General features: G+C 42.9%; 1 protein-coding gene across 2 annotated transcripts; it reads right to left on the bottom strand.

The window, feature by feature from the left end:
* Positions 1-482: 482 nt before the first annotated feature.
* On the bottom strand, positions 483-16,839 carry kdr (kinase insert domain receptor (a type III receptor tyrosine kinase)). 2 transcript variants are annotated; one of them, XM_062395232.1, is made up of 30 exons: positions 16,510-16,839; positions 15,605-15,698; positions 15,300-15,502; positions 14,701-14,822; positions 14,005-14,173; positions 13,495-13,634; positions 12,944-13,127; positions 11,956-12,073; positions 11,570-11,736; positions 11,318-11,474; positions 9,879-9,999; positions 9,641-9,752; positions 9,206-9,550; positions 8,735-8,881; positions 8,524-8,655; positions 7,077-7,183; positions 6,567-6,702; positions 5,621-5,725; positions 5,429-5,542; positions 5,211-5,299; positions 4,827-4,974; positions 4,633-4,727; positions 4,407-4,529; positions 4,214-4,325; positions 4,039-4,138; positions 3,835-3,940; positions 2,836-2,978; positions 2,656-2,740; positions 1,391-1,470; positions 483-1,271 (listed from the first exon to the last, which is right to left on the bottom strand). In XM_062395232.1, the coding sequence occupies exons 1-30, from the start codon at positions 16,571-16,573 to the stop codon at positions 1,055-1,057; spliced, it is 4,035 nt and encodes a 1,344-aa protein (XP_062251216.1). In that variant the 5' UTR covers positions 16,574-16,839; the 3' UTR covers positions 483-1,054. The 2 variants fall into 2 exon arrangements, with proteins under 2 accessions (XP_062251216.1, XP_062251217.1); XM_062395233.1 differs by having other exon boundaries at positions 14,005-14,170.
* Between the last annotated feature and the right edge of the window lie 2,936 nt (positions 16,840-19,775).

The raw sequence follows: 19,775 nt of genomic DNA, 5'->3' as shown, positions 1-19,775 counted from the left end.
TTGTGTTAGCATGGGCCCTCATCATCCACTGAGACCAGACACCCATGTCTATGAGCTTTTAGTCCCACCCTCAGTGAACAAGTTACACATACACTGCTTCCGTCCGGCTGTACTGTATCAGACATGATGACATGTCATGGAAGTTTTGGTAAAGATCATTGTCAATCCTATGAGGAGGATTTTTATTCTCTATTCCACTCGCTTTCTGTATTTTTCCTTTTTCCTTTGTTATCATACTGGCCTTGACTGGACTATTGTGGGAACTGTGGGCTTAATATGGGTTAGAAAATGCCCAAGGCTGGAAGAGTATTGTTCCCATACGCACACACACACACACACAAGGGGGGAATGACCAAGGCTGAGAAAGTGTTGTTTTCTTAACGAGTGTCCCAGAGAAAGGAAATGAGAGATGATACAAAGAAACATAAAAAACTGGCCCTTAAGTTTATTGTCAGACCAAAAATCCAAACTCAAGTAGCATCTTAATCAGTAAGTATTTTTATTTTATAAAACTAGTTACAGTTATTGCAGATTTAGCCATAAACTTTCAATAAAATACTGTCAGGTATATGAGACAACTGTACAACTGTGAGTCAGACTTAGCTGAGAGAACTGCCTCCCCGTCAATCATTTACTGTGCCAACACAACAGGAAAAGAAGAGAATAAAAAAAGAAAACATTTGCTGATTCAATTATCGAAAAAAATTCCAGATGCCATTTCCTGCAGTAGAGGAAGTGGGTGGATTTGGCCTCAGGAAGTGGGCGTGTCCCCCGGGCCTGCTCAGACCTTTTACCCGCTGTGTAAACACGATAGCATTCCTCCGGCTCCGAGTAGCGCTGCCCTTACAACGTTATCACACAACCTTCATGTTTCTCCGGTGACTAAGTTATCTTCAACATCTCAAGCAAAAAACACCCCAGTGCCATGGTGAAAAGAGCTCTATTGCATGTGTTGTCATTGTTCCTAAAGGAAAAAAACCTGTGGAAGGTAAACAAGTACTTTACAGTGAAAAGACTCAGGATAATGGGTAACTGGGGCCGGGGGTATTCGGGGTCAGACAGGCGGCGTGCTGTAGCGGATCTCAGCGTTGAACTTCTCGGGCGTCTTGGGCAGCGGAGGCTTCTTCAGCATGTTGTGCTTCATGATCACCTCCTCATTAGCATAGATCGGGGTGTCGGTGTCGTCAGAGTGGTACCCTGACTGGTATCCGCTCGTCTGATTGGATGATTCCGAGGCAAGGGACTCTTTACTCTTACAGCGCATCATCTGGCTAAAGAAAGAAAAACAGGAAGGGCACATTTGTCATAGATTTACAGAGCAATTTGTAGTTTCCAAATCTGAGTCATAGGGAGGAACATGTGACGCAGGTTGAATATGCTCAGTCCTCACCTGAAGTTGGTTTGCAGCCGTTGATTCAAACCCTTCACCTCCTCTTGTGAGAAGCCCACACCACTGTCTGTGTGACCCTCCTGCAGAAATGAAAAAGTTAGCATGAGTACAGCTGATGTGTACTTGACAGGGAAACGTTGTGCCTGTTTCTCTTGGTAATTTCTTCACTCTAAAAAAAATTTTAAGGTCAGAAAAAATAGTATTTGGGCCCGATAAAGAAATTGTAAATCTTCACAATTTGGAGACTTGGTCTTGTATAGGTGTAATTGACTCAATAATTAATTGAACATCAAAAATGTTGCTGCTTTATGTTCTGTTGTCAGTGGATCAATCATTTGACTAATTATTTCCGACATACAAAGATTGATTTACTTTACACCATGCATCTAGCCTGCATGCCAGACAAATTTAGCCCCGCCCACAACATTTGAGGTCGGGAAGTTCAGTCTGGAGTCGCTCCGTTGGGGAGATATTGTGCTCAACCGGGCCAATCAGATTGTCAGGGCGGGCTTTATACGATGATGGACAGATGATCAACGGTAACGTAATCAACCACGTCATCACAGTGCCCTTGGGTTGAATTAGTTTTCAACAAACATGCCTGCCGCTGGAGAGCTGAGATGTGTAGATGCTGCCATTGAGTCTGTTTTAGAAGACATCGACAGCGCATTCATTTTGAAAGAGGAACAGAGAACGTGGAGGAGACGCCAAAGTACCGCGCTAATCCCTATCTAGCCGGCGCTTGGCTGTTCACACCGGACACTGAAGCGACGCTGAACGGCGCGAGGCAGCCTTGGCACAGCGCGGTGCTTCAGCCTCCGGTGTGACCAGCACAAAGTTTTAACATGGGAGTGGATGGGAGCCAGCTGTTATTTAAGGCTTGCCGCTGCGCTGAAGCGGCTTCGGCATTGCTTCAGCGTTCGGTGTGAACCTGGCGTTAGTAAATAACTCAAAATGCGTGGCTTAACATACGTCACATACTACGTTGCTCTGATTGGTTGTAGGTCTATCCAATTGAGCGAAGATTTTATTTCCTGGTTCGGTTGAAACACGCCCCATAATCACAGCCCAATGGAGCGGTCTCAGACTCACATTCTGACTAGAATTGTGAGTCTGACAACGTCAGGCTACCATGCATCATCCAATATCAACAAATCCTGTTTCTGTCTTTTTGGATAATAATAAAACATAATACTTTCAAGATTTAATGCAGGATTGATTTCAAAGAAGATTTTAGGAAATCTGACTGTTTCACAGAAACTCACCATGACGCTGCTGTTCGCCACAGGGATGTCATCGAACGTCTTCACGCTGAGGGGTCGACTGCACCTCTCACTCTGCTGGGCCAGTCTGCGCAGACAATTTCAGATAAATGAGGATTTGCTTTAACATGCAGAGGCGATGACAACAGTGTGGAGTGAAAGTTAAAAGATCCTCATGCTGACCCAAGGGACCGCGGGTTGTCATAGTGGAGCTGAGCATCCTGGATTTCCCCACTTTGAGGTCTGCTGTAAGGGTTCCTGGGGTCAGGGGTCACGGGAGACCCCTCTGCCTCACCGGCTGTCAGGGGGATGTAGTCCTTCCCATCCTAGAGACATATAATACTGTAATTATATAACCTCAAATACACAGAGGGTCAAGAAATCCCACAGAAATGAGAAGAAAAAGGCTTTGTTTAATTTAAAGCATATCAAATATATTGCTGTAATATTTTGTTTTGTCATCTGCTTTTTCTGGTGTGGCTGGTTCGGAGGAGGAGCGTGATTGTTTTACTCGAGCTTCAGTTACCGTAATGATTTCCTAAAGTTCCCAGAATGACTTGGCACCACTCAGTGAAGGGGTGTTAACTTGCAGTAATCAGCAGTGCATTACAGGGACATGCATGGAACAGTGAGAGTCTTAAACAATCACAGGGACATTAGCGAGGAAGCTTTAATCAAAATGACATTCTAGAAGACTGAGGCTGCTCAGTGCACAAACTGCTTTATCTGTACCTAGTGCATCTGTTTCTAGGCAGCTGGCGATATGTCAGAAAGCACAAGTATACTTATTATATTATTATATTATACATACACCAATTTTCAACCAATTACTACAATAGTCTCATAGAGACACTGCGACATAAAGAGCAATCTCTGATACCTTAGCCTGATTAAGTTCACGCTCTGAATAAGCAATAATCAAAAATAAAATGTGTGACAGAAATTTAAGCTAGACTCTGCTCTATAACATGTAAACAGGAATATGAAAATAATATATTATTACCAACTCATGTAATCACCGTAATCAAATCCCTCATTTAGGATAAGGTCAATGGTGGGAATATTGGTGTCCATATAAACATAATCAATATTTTCTGCTGTTGAACTATAGCTACAAACAGAATACCTAGAATGTGAAGATAAACATGGACACACAAGGCTTTTGGTTTGACCCACACTCACCTGTTGAGCACTGGCTTGTAGCAGGTTGCCCATATGTTCAACCATTTCTGCAAACGTGGGCCTGTCTGTAGGACGAGCCAGCCAGCAGTCCAACATAGTCTGGTATCTATGAACACACACAATCAATGGAATGACAATAACACGGTAGTTTTTAGTTATGTTAATAACATATGTATAACTGCATCCTGCTAACTTTTTACTCACATCTCAGTGGTGGCATATTCTGGCGGTCTCATCCTTGTTCCTTCTTTGAGCCGTCTGCAGAATGACTCGTCAATGCAAACACCCGGATAGGGAGACGCCCCTGTAAAAGAAATGACAAAGTTGACATGACAGGTGCACAGGGGTAATGTGTACAAGAGATAACGTCTATGCTTACCCAAAGAAAAGATCTCCCAGAGAAGAACCCCAAAGGACCAAACATCACTTTGTGTGGTGTACACTCGGTCAAATATGGTCTCAGGAGCCATCCACTTCAGAGGGAGACGTGCCTGTAGCAAAGATAAACATTTCACTGCTTCACGTGCCCTTAATAGTGTGCAACAGTCTACACATCAGTGTAATGTACTCACGTCTCCCTTGCGGACATAGTCAGGGTCTTTGTACACATCTCTAGCGAGGCCAAAGTCGCAGATCTTCACCACGTTGTTCTCGGAGAGCAGGATGTTTCTGGCTGCTAGATCTCTGTGGATACACTACACAAAACAGACACACAAGAATTTAGTCTCTCATGCATTACAGACTGATCATTATCTTTAATTTACGAAAGACTGATATGAAATATAACTGTGGTTTCACCTTGCGGGAGGCGAGAAACTCCATGCCTTTGGCCACCTGGAAGCTGTATCTTATCAGGTCCTCCATGGTCAGATGGTCTTCATCTGAGCTCTCATCTGTGGTCACATGATGAATGATACAATCATGAATGTGGGCAAAATGTGCACAAGCGTTGATCTGGGCACAACAATGAGGAGTGTGTCATTGTCGAGTACCTTCCTGAGCGTCCATGTTGTCTCCAACTGTGGAGCAGACCGCCGTGCCCGTGCAGATGTCCAGCTGAGCAATCTTACCCAGACCCAGATCGCCTTCTGCTACATCCTCCTCCGCAGAAGCCCGCCGCTGGCTGTCCAGCCGCCTCCTCTGTTGACCACGGGAGAGCACAGAAAGGAGGAGGAAAAGGTCAGAACATTTCAATCAGGGTGCAGGGATTGTTTTGTCCAGGTTAGATACCATCTGTGGACCAGTACTGCAGTGCATTGCTGTGTCATGTTCTGTAGTCAATAATGTGAATGTGTGGAGCAGTCCAGGCTAAGTACATCCACATCAGCGGGTCAGCTGCATTTCACATGGCTGCGAGTGTGTTACACATCATTTACCTTGTATGGGCTGTACTCGCCACGCTTGCTCTTCAGGTAGCTGGACAGGTTTCCATGTTTACAGTATTCTACAATCACCATCATTGGACCTGCGCAGCAAGAGGAGGAAGACGTCAAAGATCACCGAAAGATCGAGAACTCAAGAATACAATGGTCAGGAACATGTAAGGAACATGGAACAGGAAGAGTGATAATGGGAAATACTGGCGTGTTCTCACCCCCGGGCTTCGTGCATGCTCCCAGCAGGTTGACGACATTGAGGTGATGTCCAATGTGAATGAGGATTTTCAGCTCTGACATCAAGGCGTGATACTCACTCGATGTGGCTCCCTCTGTAACATGGAGGGTTACATTTAAAGAGAAATGTTCTTGGAGATTTTCAGCGTGCTTCCTGACAGAACAACACTCACCCTTCAGCATCTTAACTGCGACAGTGGTGCATGTAGTAGCTTTCTCGATGCCAAAGGCGGCTGCTTCCACCACCTGACCAAACGCTCCTCGTCCCAGTGGTTCACCTAAAATGCAAAATGTTTGTCAGGAAGACAAGCTCGCAAGCAACACCGTCAGTACATATATTGACTGTTTGAGTCCGTTATTGTTATCTACGTGATCCGCCATATTAGATCACCATAAAATGTTGAAATTCATCGCCTCCAGATGATGTATCTTATTGAATCTGACTCACCCTGACTTTTCCTTTTTTCAGAAATTGATACTTGATAAACACAGTCCGGTTTCCTGCAGGATGAATATTGAGAACAATTCCCAGAATTCCCATCTACCGCATCATCAGGTCAAAATGTTAATTCATCCAATACCTCGGTTTATGACCTCATTCCTGCAAACTGATGACATTCCCATCATCCTCATTTGTATTTTGTGCAAATTTTTTAATTTGGTCATGCTGCAAATAAGTCAAACTAACAAGCTGAACGTGGTAACATTATCTCTCTTTTCCACAAGTGCTCATCTGACTGACTTCAAACTTCACAGTTGTTTTGGTGAAGACCTGCTTTAATGGATCGTCATGTGAAAGTTTCACAACATTTATCTTCCTGTGTAGAAATAGGTGAAACTCCACCGTAAGGCTTTTGAACAACTGGTTAACGTGGACAACTTGCGAAGCGAGAGGGGTTTAAGAATGGCATAACTAAACTCTCTATGGCACTTTCTCTGTCATCACCCAGACACTCTCTGGAGTTCCCAGGGGGGGTGCTACATCCATGGTGACTAACGCGTAGAAGGATAAATTATATATAAAGTGTATAGAGTCTAACATTTGATCAGGTGGTCAGGTCAGAAATAACCTACTATCTATGGTATTTTCTGGATTGAATCCGATTTTGCTTCTCTCACCGAGTTTCAGTCTGTCGCGAGGAAACTCCCATTTGCTAGCATCGTACGTGAGCCTCTCACACTGCTCGTCCATGGGCATGTCCTCAGCGTCCAGGATCATAGACAGGTAACCGGGCTTCAGATCCCCACCATTTGGCTGAAACAGTGAAAGAGTGAAAGATATGATGGACAACTAGCCATGTAAAGGGAAAATGAATGAGCTGCCATTTGTCTTCCCTTTCACTAAATCAAAACTGTACAGCAGATTTCTTCTCCCTCTGGTTCCCGTCCAGTAAAAAGGGGCCTAATCAGTGCTGTAGGTCTTCGTGACTGAGTGGCACTGTTGTTCGTGCTTACAAAGGAGAGCAGCCACTAAGAGCCAGACCAGTCACTTCTATTCAGTTAGTGTGCTCATTCATGGGTTTGTTTTATCAGTTATAATCTCCCCATTATTGGGTCCCCTGTGTATAGCCAGAGGGATAATCCAAGGTAGGAAAAGTGTGGCAAAAGGGAGGATGAGGAAGTTCTTACTCGTTTTCTTCCGCGGATGACAAAGACGATCAGTAACCAGAAAAACATGGCAATGACCACCGACCCGATTGGAACAATCAGTTCCACGTTGGTCTTTTCCTCGACTCCTAGAACAGATAAAAAAGCATGATTTGCACAGGTACTCACAAACAACAAAAGAGCAAAACAGATTGTGCGACTAATCCAACAAATTTGAGGTACATTCTTCAGGGAAAACTGCAGGAGAGTCACGGTGGAAAATAACGTATGATTTCAGTGACGTCTCTTGGCCGTGTTGCATAAAGTTCTGATAGGTTTTGTCATTGTCATTGTGTGAAAGTGCAAGTGTGTTTGGGTTGGAGGAAGGAGATGGTCGCAATCTAGGCTATGAGCAAACTGATATTCTATCTAGTCAAAACAAATGGTCAGGAGTCAGCACGGCGAACTAGTGCCAGAGACAACTTGGAAAAGGCCTGTCAGAGCTGTAGTCATGTTCAACTACATGCCTGGAATGAACGTTTCTCTACGCCACAAGTCAGTAGAGAGCAACAGGCTCATTATGATATATCTTATTCCCAGATTAATTTGTCCATCGTGATTTTAATTGTAAAACACAGTTACATCCTGCAAATGATTTTTCCGGCAGCCGATCTTCTAAATACACATCATCTGAGCTAATTGATAGATATTTGTATTAAGTGGAATCAAGTCCGAGACACTGCTTGTGCTTGTTTCACTCCAAACTCGATCACATACAGAGATGCACTTGTTGGTTCCCTCCCTTGTTAGCAGAGCTGGCGCCTGAGCAGAGCTGGGAGCTCCTGTAAGTGGGTCTGCATTCTGCTGGCGGGGACCAGGTCACGTAGGCCCTGGTTCTAGATAGTGTGTTTGTTTGTTTGTTGCTGGGTCTCTGTGTTCGGGACCCAAAAAAAAAGGGTGGACAGGAGAGCAGAGGTTGGGGGTGGGGCTGGCCTCTCTCTTTTGTTTTGCAGCCTCCTCATTGTTTTAGATTTAGAAACTCCTAGGAGGATGTGCACTAACTGAGCCAACTTCCTGACATGCGGAAGGAAAGTTATTCTTACTCTTCATCTTGGTTATTAAAAATGTAGTGTGTGTAATGTAAAACCTTGAGTTTATAAAGATAAACACATGGTCTTTGTGAGAATTGTGGATTATGTGGAGAGGTTAAGGCTAAACTCAATTGTGTGAACTATGAACAGTTATTCGTGCCCAGGTCAAAAGCATCAGGAGGGCATTTTCTGTAAGGTTTCTTGTTCTGAAGTCAATCGAATCACTATCAAGTGGCACAAAACTACAAAGAGACAGAAACAAACATTAATAAAACTCTAATAACCACCCTGCAGATGTATGGCTCGGCCGGCCAGTGCAATTTGAGTCCATATCCTTTTTTTATACATACTTTAATTCAGTAATAATTTATTCGGATACGGGTCTGACAGTGACTGACCTTCAGTTGTCAGAACGGCCTGTGACGTGTCACAGCCGAGGCTGTTGCATGCGGTGCAGCTGTACAGACCACTGTCCTCCTTCTTCACACGCTGAATGGTCAACACATGGTTGTTCTGGCTCAGAATCACACCTGAAAGCAACACAGGTGTTTTAGGACTAGTGGAGACTCATGAAGTGAGTCACTTAGCTTTGAAAAGACAACATCTCACCTGAGCCCTCCACCACAGTGTGGTTGTTTTTGGTCCACAGCACCGACGGGTTTGGTATCCCAGCAGCATCACAGAGGAGAGTGATCGTTGCACTGATGTTGACTTTTTGGTCGGTTAAATTATTGAGGATCCTCGGTGCCTCGAGAGCTAAAAGCAGAATCAGATCAGAATCAATCAATGAGTGGACTTGTTAAACAACTTAAAACATCTAAAAGAAAGAGTTTGATTTGTGAGACACTGAAATGTTCATGTTTTAAGAATCATGTTGCCCACATTCTCTTTCTGTATTCATGATCTTAATGTTCTGCATTGTTTCACTTCCTGAATGTGAAAACTGAATTAAAATATTACAAATATAGATTTTTGGGTTGATTTTGAGGTGTACAAAACTATGATCAGTGTGTCTTATATAATGAAATTATGGTTGTCCCATAACTAATGACTTTGCGTGGAATATTACATTTTTCTTACCTCTGAGTGAGAGTCTGCGCAGCAGGCAGGTTCTCTCCCCAGTCTTGATGTTCTCCACCTGGCAGGCATACAGACCCTCATCCTGACGGGACGCGTTGGGCAGCAGCAGCTCCAGCGTTACATTGTTGCCCTGCTGGCTGGACTGCACGGCCCGCGACAGGGGCCTCGGCTGCAGCTGCAGGGAGCGACAGGGCCGCACCGATGGCAACACCCCCGACTCTGAGATGTTTGTCACACGGAACCAGGCAAGGTTACCATATATCAGCTTGTCGGCCTTACACCTCAAAACCACATGGTCTTTCTCCAAGGGCTCATTGGAGGGTGACACGCTGACCCCAAGTCCACCTGACACAGATGGACGGACAATCAAAGAATGAGAACTGATGACATGATGATGGGAAGAGTTAGAGAAGGAAGAAAAGGCCCAGTGCTCACGTGTCACGTGAAAGAAGATGATGCGTGAGTCCGCTGCTATTTTGTTGACAGCCATGCATCTGTAGAGGGCGTGGGCCTCAGATTTCCGAATCTTCAACGAGCTCACGGTTTTCTATGGAAACACATTCTCTTTGTTTAATATGTGAAAATACACAGCACAGCATCCGCGTTTACATGATTCGATTCTGTTGACGCTTGCTGCAAGAAAAATGATCTGTGATCAGGAGGAATGATTCACCTTTTGAGCAGGATCGGTGTCGGTCATAATTCGTTCTATCGGGTTGGGACCGGTGCTGTTGCTGATATCTCTCCAGCCAGAACACTCCTTCAGCTGAGTCTCAGACTTCACCAGGCCTGACCTGTTTGACAGGAATAAGCACAAAAAGTCACATTTTTGATTCCTCCAAACGGCCCTGAAGCACCATTTGTGCAAACTGCACAACTTACACAACTACAGAAGTTCCTCTTTGATTTTATTCTGATTCCTTGTATTGAACTTGCAGTGTCACAGGACTCAAACAGAGAAAACTATAAGTATTAATAAAGAACTTATACTTTACATTACTTTACATGTCATTTAGCTGACGCTTTTGTCCAAAGCGACTTACATTTTTAGTACACTCAACATTTTATGTGGGGCCATTTAAGGGTTCAGTATCTTGCCAAAGACACTTAGGCATGCAGATGGGAAAGAGTGGGATTCGAACCAGCAACCCTCTTGTTGCAGAACACCCCCCTCTATCCCCTAGGCCACGCTCTCCCAACTTATAGCAGCCATGTACTCATTTTACATATTATTATTATTAGTAGTAGTAAAACTATTATAACTATTATTAATATTTGTATTATTGTTTAATAAACATGTTATCTTATTACAATAGATTTAGTTTCATTATGTAACTACTTTAATGAATGAATCTCACCAGTAACAATGTTTCACATGATTATACTGTACACTGTATGTGTGACAGCAAACGTCAGGAAACTTATTTTTAGTGGAGACCCACAAACTTTTGTCAGGGACATACAAAGGAGCACTGAGGATTTTGTCAATATTGTGGACATGATAACAAGGGTAAGAAAGAGGCCGAGCTTTTGCAGGAAGAAGCTCTTTTTTGACAGAGAGCAAACTGGCAACAACAGGAAGCACAGCGCAGGACAGAGGAAGTGCTCTGATACTGAAGATAAGGGACAGGCTGATGGTTTACAGTGTCATGCACATCTTCTCCTTTCTGACAACACTCATCAGATCACTGCTGACCTGAGGAGAACGTACTGTTTAACTGCTGTCATCTCCTGCCTGTTCCTACTGCTCACCTGTTGTCTTAAACAGCTGATTCAGAGATGTACCACAAATGTCTGATTGGACAAATCCACGAAACATGTTGTTGGTCAAGATAATTCATGTCCTCAAATTGGACATTGTGAAGAGCATGAATCACGTCATGAATCACATCCGCTGATGTGCATCAGGTCAAAGTGCTCTCTCATTGTCTCTTCTCTTGTTTTTGGTCAACATCACGAAAGCAGCTTTTTCTCTCTACATAAACAACCTGTTGACAATGACTGACTGAGCGGTCTCTGAACACACACATACACAAAAGGAAGCCCCCCCCACCTTCTTTGTCTGTCTTTTTCTCTCTGTGTCACACACATAGGAGAAGTGAGATGACTTACGTAAAAACCTCTGGACAGTCCTCTTTGGAAATCCACTGCCACTGGATCTGGGCAGGTACGGGAAATCCACGAGCGGTGCACCTCAGGGTGGGGCTGCTGCCGTATGGGTACACGTCCGTGTCCACTGCCACCTCCTTCTCAATGATACGAGGTGGAACTGTGGAAGACGACTTTGAGTGTTATCACCACTGTCTCTTGACCAACTGCACCGGGCAGCTCAACATGAATCAGAGAAGAAAATAGATAACATGCCATTGACCAGCAGCTGGAAGGAGCGTCTCTGCTCCTCTTTAGTAATCTTGTTGGTCAGGACCATCGTGTAATTTCCTTCGTCCGTCTCTTGGAGACCACGGATGACGAGGGCATCGCTCCTCTGTTTTATTCTGAAGCCATCTTTCATTGGCAGGCCATTTTTTAACCTGGGCAGTCAGAGAAACAATAACAGTAATGTAATATAGTCAGAAAATAATAAGAATAAGAAAATTAATACAAACTTTAAGACAAGTGACCAAATAATAAATCAATATTTTATCATATGATAAGCTATACACCATTAGAGCTAAATTAATGTAGGCTATAGTGCACATCAGTTTATATGACAAACTGGTGTTAGCATTAGTATTAGACTGAGCACATACCATTTAAAGCTGGGCTCTGGATAAGCTGAGTACTTCACAGGGATCTGTGTATTTGGATCTCCTAAATTTACCTCCCAGACCTCCATCCATGGCTCCTTCATATCAATGAACGGCTTTTCTAGAAAAAATATAATCACAAACTTCTGTAAGCAAAACAAATCAATACTGTTCCCTATACAACACAGGAGAGGCAGATTTTGCTTTGGCAAGCTAACATAAAACACAAATATGGTAAATGAATATATCATGATCTATACAACAACATAAGTTAATGAGTTTCAGTTATTCAATTCGTATTGCATTATTCTAAAGAGGACAAAGTTAAGATGTCACCATGAGGTCATACCCCCATTATGTGTTCAAATAGAGAAAGATACATATAAAAAACCTCCAATGCCACATAACCTTCTTAACTAACTAACTTTAGATCAGATTCTCAACATGATCACTGACTCCAAATCTATAACATTCAGTGTGTCCGGGAAAGAGATGCACATTCAAAAACTTTACTTTTGCTGTGAATACAATTAGTATTTCTAGAATCTGGATGTAATCAAATGATGACGTCCATCACTGGAGTTTACCGTAATGTTTTACCTGTGTTGATAACTCAAAGGTTACCTCACAGTTTACTACAAAACTTGCTGTCAGAATGTGGTTTGGGTCAGGGAACAATCCATTAAGGTTTCTTTATTCACCTTCTTTAACGTAACAATACAAGGCACATTTAAAACATTTTCATGATTTTTTCAGAGAATAATTAATGATTCTCAAAGAAGGAAATCCTGCATTTTTGTGTGACTGATTCGTATGAGTGTGTAACATTTGAGACAGAACCAAATATAAATCTGGATCTGGTGAATTTGAATGGGGTTTCATAAGGGGAATGCATAAGGAAGCGTTAGTTCATTTAGCATCATAGCTATAATCTGCGCATGGACACGTCCACTGTCCATCTGCAGCAGCGTTGTGTTTCCAGCAAACCTACCATACACTTGGAGCACTGTTGAGGCTCTTTCTTCCATCTTCCCACTGGATGCTGTGCAGGTGTACTCTCCACTGTGATCCACTGTCACATCCTCCACTATGAGAGTGTTGGACAGCTCCAGAGAGTTCCACAGCTTCTTCTTGTGCGGAGTGGTGTGCGTCAGCTTTGAACCATTCACTGAGTTCTGATATCAGAGAGACACAAACAGGAGAAATATCACACAGAGCACATGTGGACACAGTGCTTCAGACATAAGGAACCAGATATTGGTGTTAGAACTCTTGAATCATCTATCTTATGTCAATAATCAGAACAATAAAAACACATCTGCTCATTTCTGCACTTTGACCTGGCACCGAGATAAGCTACAGGATTCCTGAAAGCAGGAAAGGAGGAGCATGTTCAACAGGAATTGAAATCCAGGACTTCTGGTGTCTCATGTCAGTCCTCAGTGATGAGTCACATAGGATGACTGAAGCCTGTCACAGGACTTCATTTAAAACTAGACAGGGACAATAAACCATGAGAGAAGAAGAGCCTCGGGCACTGACCAGGGCCTGACCAGAGTGAGTCCAGTTGAACTCGAGGCCCACATTGAGCTCGGTGTGGGCCATGCAGCAGAGCACCAGCCGCTCCCCCGCAGACAGCCTCACTTGCTGCGGGGTCAGGGTGAGGTCATAGATCTTGTATCCTGCGGAAAAGGGAGGGAAGACACGGCAGTCAGTCGACTGGCCATTGTTCTACCGAGACGACAGTCTCTCTCTCTCTCCCTCTCTCTCTCTCTCTCTCTCTCTCTCTCGCTCTCTCTCTCTCTACACCTCTCTCTCTCTCTCTCTCTCGCGCTCTCTCTCTACACCTTCTCTCCTTGGCTCGCTCAGTATGTCATGTTTCCTTACTGATTGCCACTGTCTTTCACAAACACACACGCAATTGAGCAAAATTCCACATTGGGCCACAGTCTTTCCATGACAGTGTTGTGTCCATTCACTTAAATGAAACACTTCTACAACGTTAACTTGGACACATGATTTTTTATTGTGTAGATCTTTTTTCCATCCTACCAACAACAGCCACGATGTAGAGGGGGGACTTGAACGTCTCATTTCCAATGCGGGTCTGACAGGACACGACCCCAGCATAACTGATCAGGTAACTGGGTAGAGTGAAACCCGTCTTGGCGTCCCACACAGAATCCCTCCCATCTGGATGAAGCTCCTTATTTGGATACTTCTGACAGACACAGAAATGAACTGAGTTTGAACAAAGAATTAGAAAAACACATGAGCAGATTTGACACTTGAGCGACCTCATCTGATTATATAAATATTACTTACACATTATAGATAAAGAGCTATGTAAACTGATAGGACATTATCAGCAGCTGGGATCACTGATAACAGAGGAGGTGATATCACTCTTGGGAATATATTTTTTCAATATGATAGGGTGACTGCATTTTGTTTCGATTCCACTTGTTCAAAGAGACATTTCACATATTTTTAAAAATAAAGGGTTAGTTTACTAATCATAAAGAGTACTAATCAGCTATATGATGTCATCTGTGGCTCCAAAAGACGTTTGTCTGAAGAGGAGATCTGACGATGTAATTAGGGGTATTTGAACTGATGGAGCCCAAAAATCTGTGAGAGAAAGCCTGAGTTACAAAGTTACGATTGGATATTAGTTTATTGGAATTTATCCCAGAATTAGGGCACATTAATCAAACAAAGAAACCAGCAGAAACCCCTCATCCTCACAGTGTGGAGCGAAACGTTCAGATTCTCCAAGGAGCCTCTGCACGGTATCACCACCCGCTCTCCTTCACTGATGAACACAACTTCATATTCACTCGCAGACGGGACAAACGGCATCTTGTGATCTAAATTCAAAACACACACACATGTTTACATTAACTTAAGGACATTGGAAAGAGGGGGTCAAGGTGCAACTGACTAATTTTGAAATGAGCGTCTTTGACCTTATAGTCGGCTTGTGAACCAAGGTTTTACACTATATGTATATATTTACATTAGGCTTTTATATCTATAATCGGCTGTGCAGGCAGTGTATGAATGATTTGGATAGAGACAGTGCTGCACATAGAAGCACTTTGTATATGTGTGTGAATAGGTCATCAAGACTACAGAAGCGCTATAAAAGTACAGACCATTTACCATATTGTAAGGTGTGTAAAGTGCCTTGAGATGATTTAGTTTGTAATGTGGCGCTATATAAATTAAAATCAATAAAATATGATTACAGTACAGTATAATATGCATGGTCTTCTAAATAACACATCACATAAAAAGAAAGCACTGCCATCATGGCGAGGACATATTTGCAGTTGCAGTCATACCGTGGACCAACACATAAGCTTCAGCTGAAGTCTTGCCATCTTCAACTTTCATGCCTCGGTAGGAACACTGGTACTGTCCAGTTTCATTGACCGTTGCATTGGAAAGCCTCAGCGTTGTGCAGAAGAGTCCTGACCCGCTGCACTCACTGATGGAGAAGCGGGTGCTTGTCGGAGGAGTTGACCACCTCAGTTGCTGGCGACCCCTGCCAGTCAAGACACAAGACAGTGATCTGCTGATGATCTGTGCACGCTTGGGTCAGTGGAGGGAGGGAATGTTGTAAATGAAACTTATCATTAATAAATACCTGCATGTTAGCTCCAGGTTGTCCGATTTGTTCATCCTTTGAGTGCCATAGAGGTTAAGTGTCGGTGGATCAGGCATAAACCGCAGTTCAATGGCTGCATGAGTCAATCACATGATAACACAAGTCAATCACAGCAAAGACCGACACCAAACAGTGTGACATCAGTCTGACTTGTCACTGACATAAGGAGCCAGAAGTCACGTCAGACACGTGGTTCGGTTCTTGTAAAGATTTCATTCAAAAGAAAAACAGTTGAAAAACAGTAGAAACTGAAGGAACAAAGCAGAACGATAATGGAGTAAGGGAAGTGTTGTGTAAGTGGCTCTGGGGCTTATCAGGGGCCATTTTTCCACTGCCTCAGAAAATGGCGGAGTTGTGTAAAAACAGGAAGCAGGGGAAGATGGGCCGCGTCAGGCTCAATAGCCAAGCCAAGGGTGGTGTCGGTGGGGTTCCTGTTTCTGAGGATACAGGCGGTCCCCACCTCCCTGTGAGACCCTAAAGCTCATATTCTATTGTAGGGGGGGGGGGGGGACATGTTAAGCTGACCATGTAGGCATTATGCAGATTTACCTTAATTCAAATTGATGAGTTCTTCACCAAATAGAAAGTGGGAATATGACTGGTTTTGTTAAAAGTTTCTCTCTTTTTCTCGACATATCCCTTTGTCCGTAGATGAGAGTAGAAATCAGCTGACATTACAATACATTTTCATATTCCTCACATTTCACATTTATTCAGTTCAATAGATACAAATATTGAGAAAGCCAATTTGCATCCGTCCTCTTAGTCACATATTAAATTGATAGAACTTAAACAAATCTGTCAATACAAACACCTATATTACACAACTTAATTCTGTTATTGAATTTAGTCAATAGTTGATAAGTATTATTTGGTTCACTTACCAGCAACCCAGCTGATATTCAGGATTATGCCAAGTATTAGAATGATGGGTACTGCCTGAGCCATCGTCCCACACAAGACATGAACAGAATCCTCATCAAAGTCCAGTTAAAACAACAGCTTCAGTGCAGAAACAAGAGGCTTCAGCAGTCGCTCGGCAGCAGCAGCAGCAACAACAGGTCACTAATCCACTGGCCCCTGGTGCTTTGTGTCCCACTGCACAGAGTGTTGGTCTCGGAGAGAAGTCATGAGAACAAGCAACAGAGGAGCAGAGAACTGGACGGGGACCAGCAGCAAAACTGGTGAGACTGCCGGTGTGTGTGGGTGTGTGTGTTTGTGTGTGTGTGTGCGTGCGTGTTGGTGTGTGTGTGTGTGATGAGGATGGAGAGGAGCGCCTCAGCCTCCTGCAGGGGAGGAGCAGCTCCTCCTCTGACACATGAGACAAACTTTAAGGTAAAGTGTATTTATTCTAACAGGGTTTTTGATGGAAATGTATTTAAGTAAGCAACATGCATACATTAATTACATTTTGCCTATTATTCCTATGCTGCTTACATCAAACTTTGAATGAAACAAAAATGAAACCAATGAATGTCAATGTGTTGGTTATTTTCGAACATTTTGATTATTTTTATTTTTTTCATTTAAACCCAGGTTACAATAACCTGACGGGTTTTTACTGCCCAATTGTTGGCAGTAAAACAAGATGTGAAAACAATGAACTATGATAACACTGACTTTGGTGACAATGGATTTCAAATCAAACACAATAAATTACAAAATACAACTGCAAATCACGGAGCAAGTTTTGTCAGCATTTTCTTCCTGTTAAAAAGGCCGTCCAATCAGCGACAAGCCTTGACAATAGTAGGTACCTGCTTTCTCCAGTGGTATTTCATGCTGTTTCTTATCTTCTGTTTTGTTTTAACATTGTTTTGTTAACTTCAGGGCCACCGTAAATAACCGTTCAAGAAAATAATTAAATCAAACAGCTCCCGCAATATGGATCAACCTTAGCTCCTATTTATTTGGAGCCATGTATTTGTGTTCCCCCCAATATAATATTATTACAATATGAATTGTTGGGAGTAGTCAAAACTGTATAGCTGCAGCTGGAAAATCAAAACAGGGAGCTGAAAGTCACTAAAGCTATAGACCTGAGAGAAACTGGGGACCTTGACTATATGGAATTGATTGGTTTTGCTATTTGAACATGCTTTTTAATTCTGGTTTTCAAACACATTTTATTTGGTACCTCTACTGGGAGTGGTTGTAACTTAGTCAGTTAGGTTTAAGGCCTTGAATTCTGGAATATATGTATAATCTGCTTTGATCACGGTGCTGCTTTACTTCTCTAAACATTCTACAGGGATGGGAGTCTCTTTGCTTCGTGGATCTTATATATCATATACTGAATTATGTGTGTAGGACTAAATCAATTAATGGATGAGAGCTGATTTTGTGCCCAAAGATGAGAGTCTAAATGTTCAAGCTCAAGTGGTAGAATAATTTTGGACAGTGACTGAACATGTCAGGGAGGCAGGGAGCAGCCGGCCACACGCAAAAGAAATGTACTGAAGTTCTGTATGGTAGAAATGAAAGCAAAGGGAATGAGACCATATTTAGTTTTTCACAAATCCACAATTGCCCTCAGTGAGATGATTGTGACATTTCAACTGATGATGATGGTGATGATGGTGATGATGATGAGGAGGAGGTTTTGCGTTTTGAAGTTGGTGTGGAATCAGCAGGGTTTAGGGAGATGCTCAGTTTGTATGTAATGTGCCTTGCCACATGTTTCCTGGCCTGGTCACTCCTAAAGGGACTCCCTGCTGTCTGTACCACCTACCACCTTCTTCACCAGCACTTCCTGCAGGACACAAAATGTACCACTGGAAAACTGGAAACAGAAACAATTTTCCATTTTCCTATCTACCTTTGTTTTCAAGCCACAGCATGAGGTGACCTCATTTGAGAAAAAAAATATTCATGAAAAATAGTACTTCATTAGATATTCATATGTTTGGATTTAGCTGATTAAACATTATGTGTGTGGTGTCTTTTAACAGAATAGTCCCTTAGCAAAAGAATAAGCTGTTTAAACAAGTTAGCCCAACTCTAAATATAGTGTTAATTTAGTTTTTTTAACTAAAGCAAGCTATGTACATTTATAGAAGTAAACTCAACAACAGTTTGCAATGAGATCACATGTGAAAACAGCTCCTATTCAAAAGTCTTCAAATATAAAAAGCTGTGAATTGTCTTGGCTCTGTTTGTGTTTATGCTCTGAGATCACAGGAGGGATTTCAAAGGTCAATGTCCCACAATTCAACACAGAAAGAATGGGGGGGGGGGGGGGTCGTGTTTGTGTGTTCACTCAGCATTGTTGTAAGGAACAGAAAAGAGGGCACAGCACAGATGGCATCAGGGGAGAGAACATGAAACTCAGAAGAGGTCACAGCATGAAGCACTTATTACAAGAAACGAAGAAGGGAAAAAGTATCACGGAAATGTTTGTAGTGTGTTTGGTAACTTCGCTATCCCCACAGGAGAAACCAATGTGGTCACCTATACATCGTAAACAAAGGAGTCAGAAAGGACAGAGTCAAATACATACAACAAACATGGGGCCACAATGAAAAGAACCCATGCCTCAGACTGAAATCAAGATAAAATGGCCAACAAGTTGTCTATGAGTGTGGTTAGTACAAATTGACAGCTCTGACCACTGGGTTGCTTTTCTCATTTATATTGAGTTTTTCTAGTCCTATCAACCACTCAAAGCCCTTCACACCACAAGCCGCATTAACCTATTCACACATACTTTCATACAGTACCACTATGAAACGCTTTCTCTATCAAACACCATTCACGCACGGCCAACAACAGTCATAAGGGGCAATTTGGGGGTCAAGGACACTTCAGCATGTGGACTGGAAGAGCGGGTGATCAAACCACCAACGACCGGGTCTACCCCCTGTGCCACAGCTGCCACAGCTGCCACAGCTTTTGTATTTCCCATCAATAGAAAAAGACTACTCAGGGTTCTGCTCACACTGTCCAACCGATCACTGGAACCCTGAGGCCTTAAATGACTCACATGATCTAAAGAGCTTTGCAGAGCAGAGAAAAAACAGCAACAGAGATGAATCATAAAAAACATTAAAAAACATACAGAGATAGACCCCAAACATCCAGGGGACAGAAAAATGGTTATTGGCTTTAAGAGAATTCCAGGAGCTGGTTGATTTCGGCACATTTACAGAGA

This window comes from Platichthys flesus, chromosome 9, assembly GCF_949316205.1.
Source record: "Platichthys flesus chromosome 9, fPlaFle2.1, whole genome shotgun sequence".
Classification (NCBI taxonomy): Eukaryota; Metazoa; Chordata; class Actinopteri; order Pleuronectiformes; family Pleuronectidae; genus Platichthys; species Platichthys flesus.
Note: the sequence above shows the minus strand (reverse complement) of the source record. Positions and strands in the feature narration are given on the sequence as shown.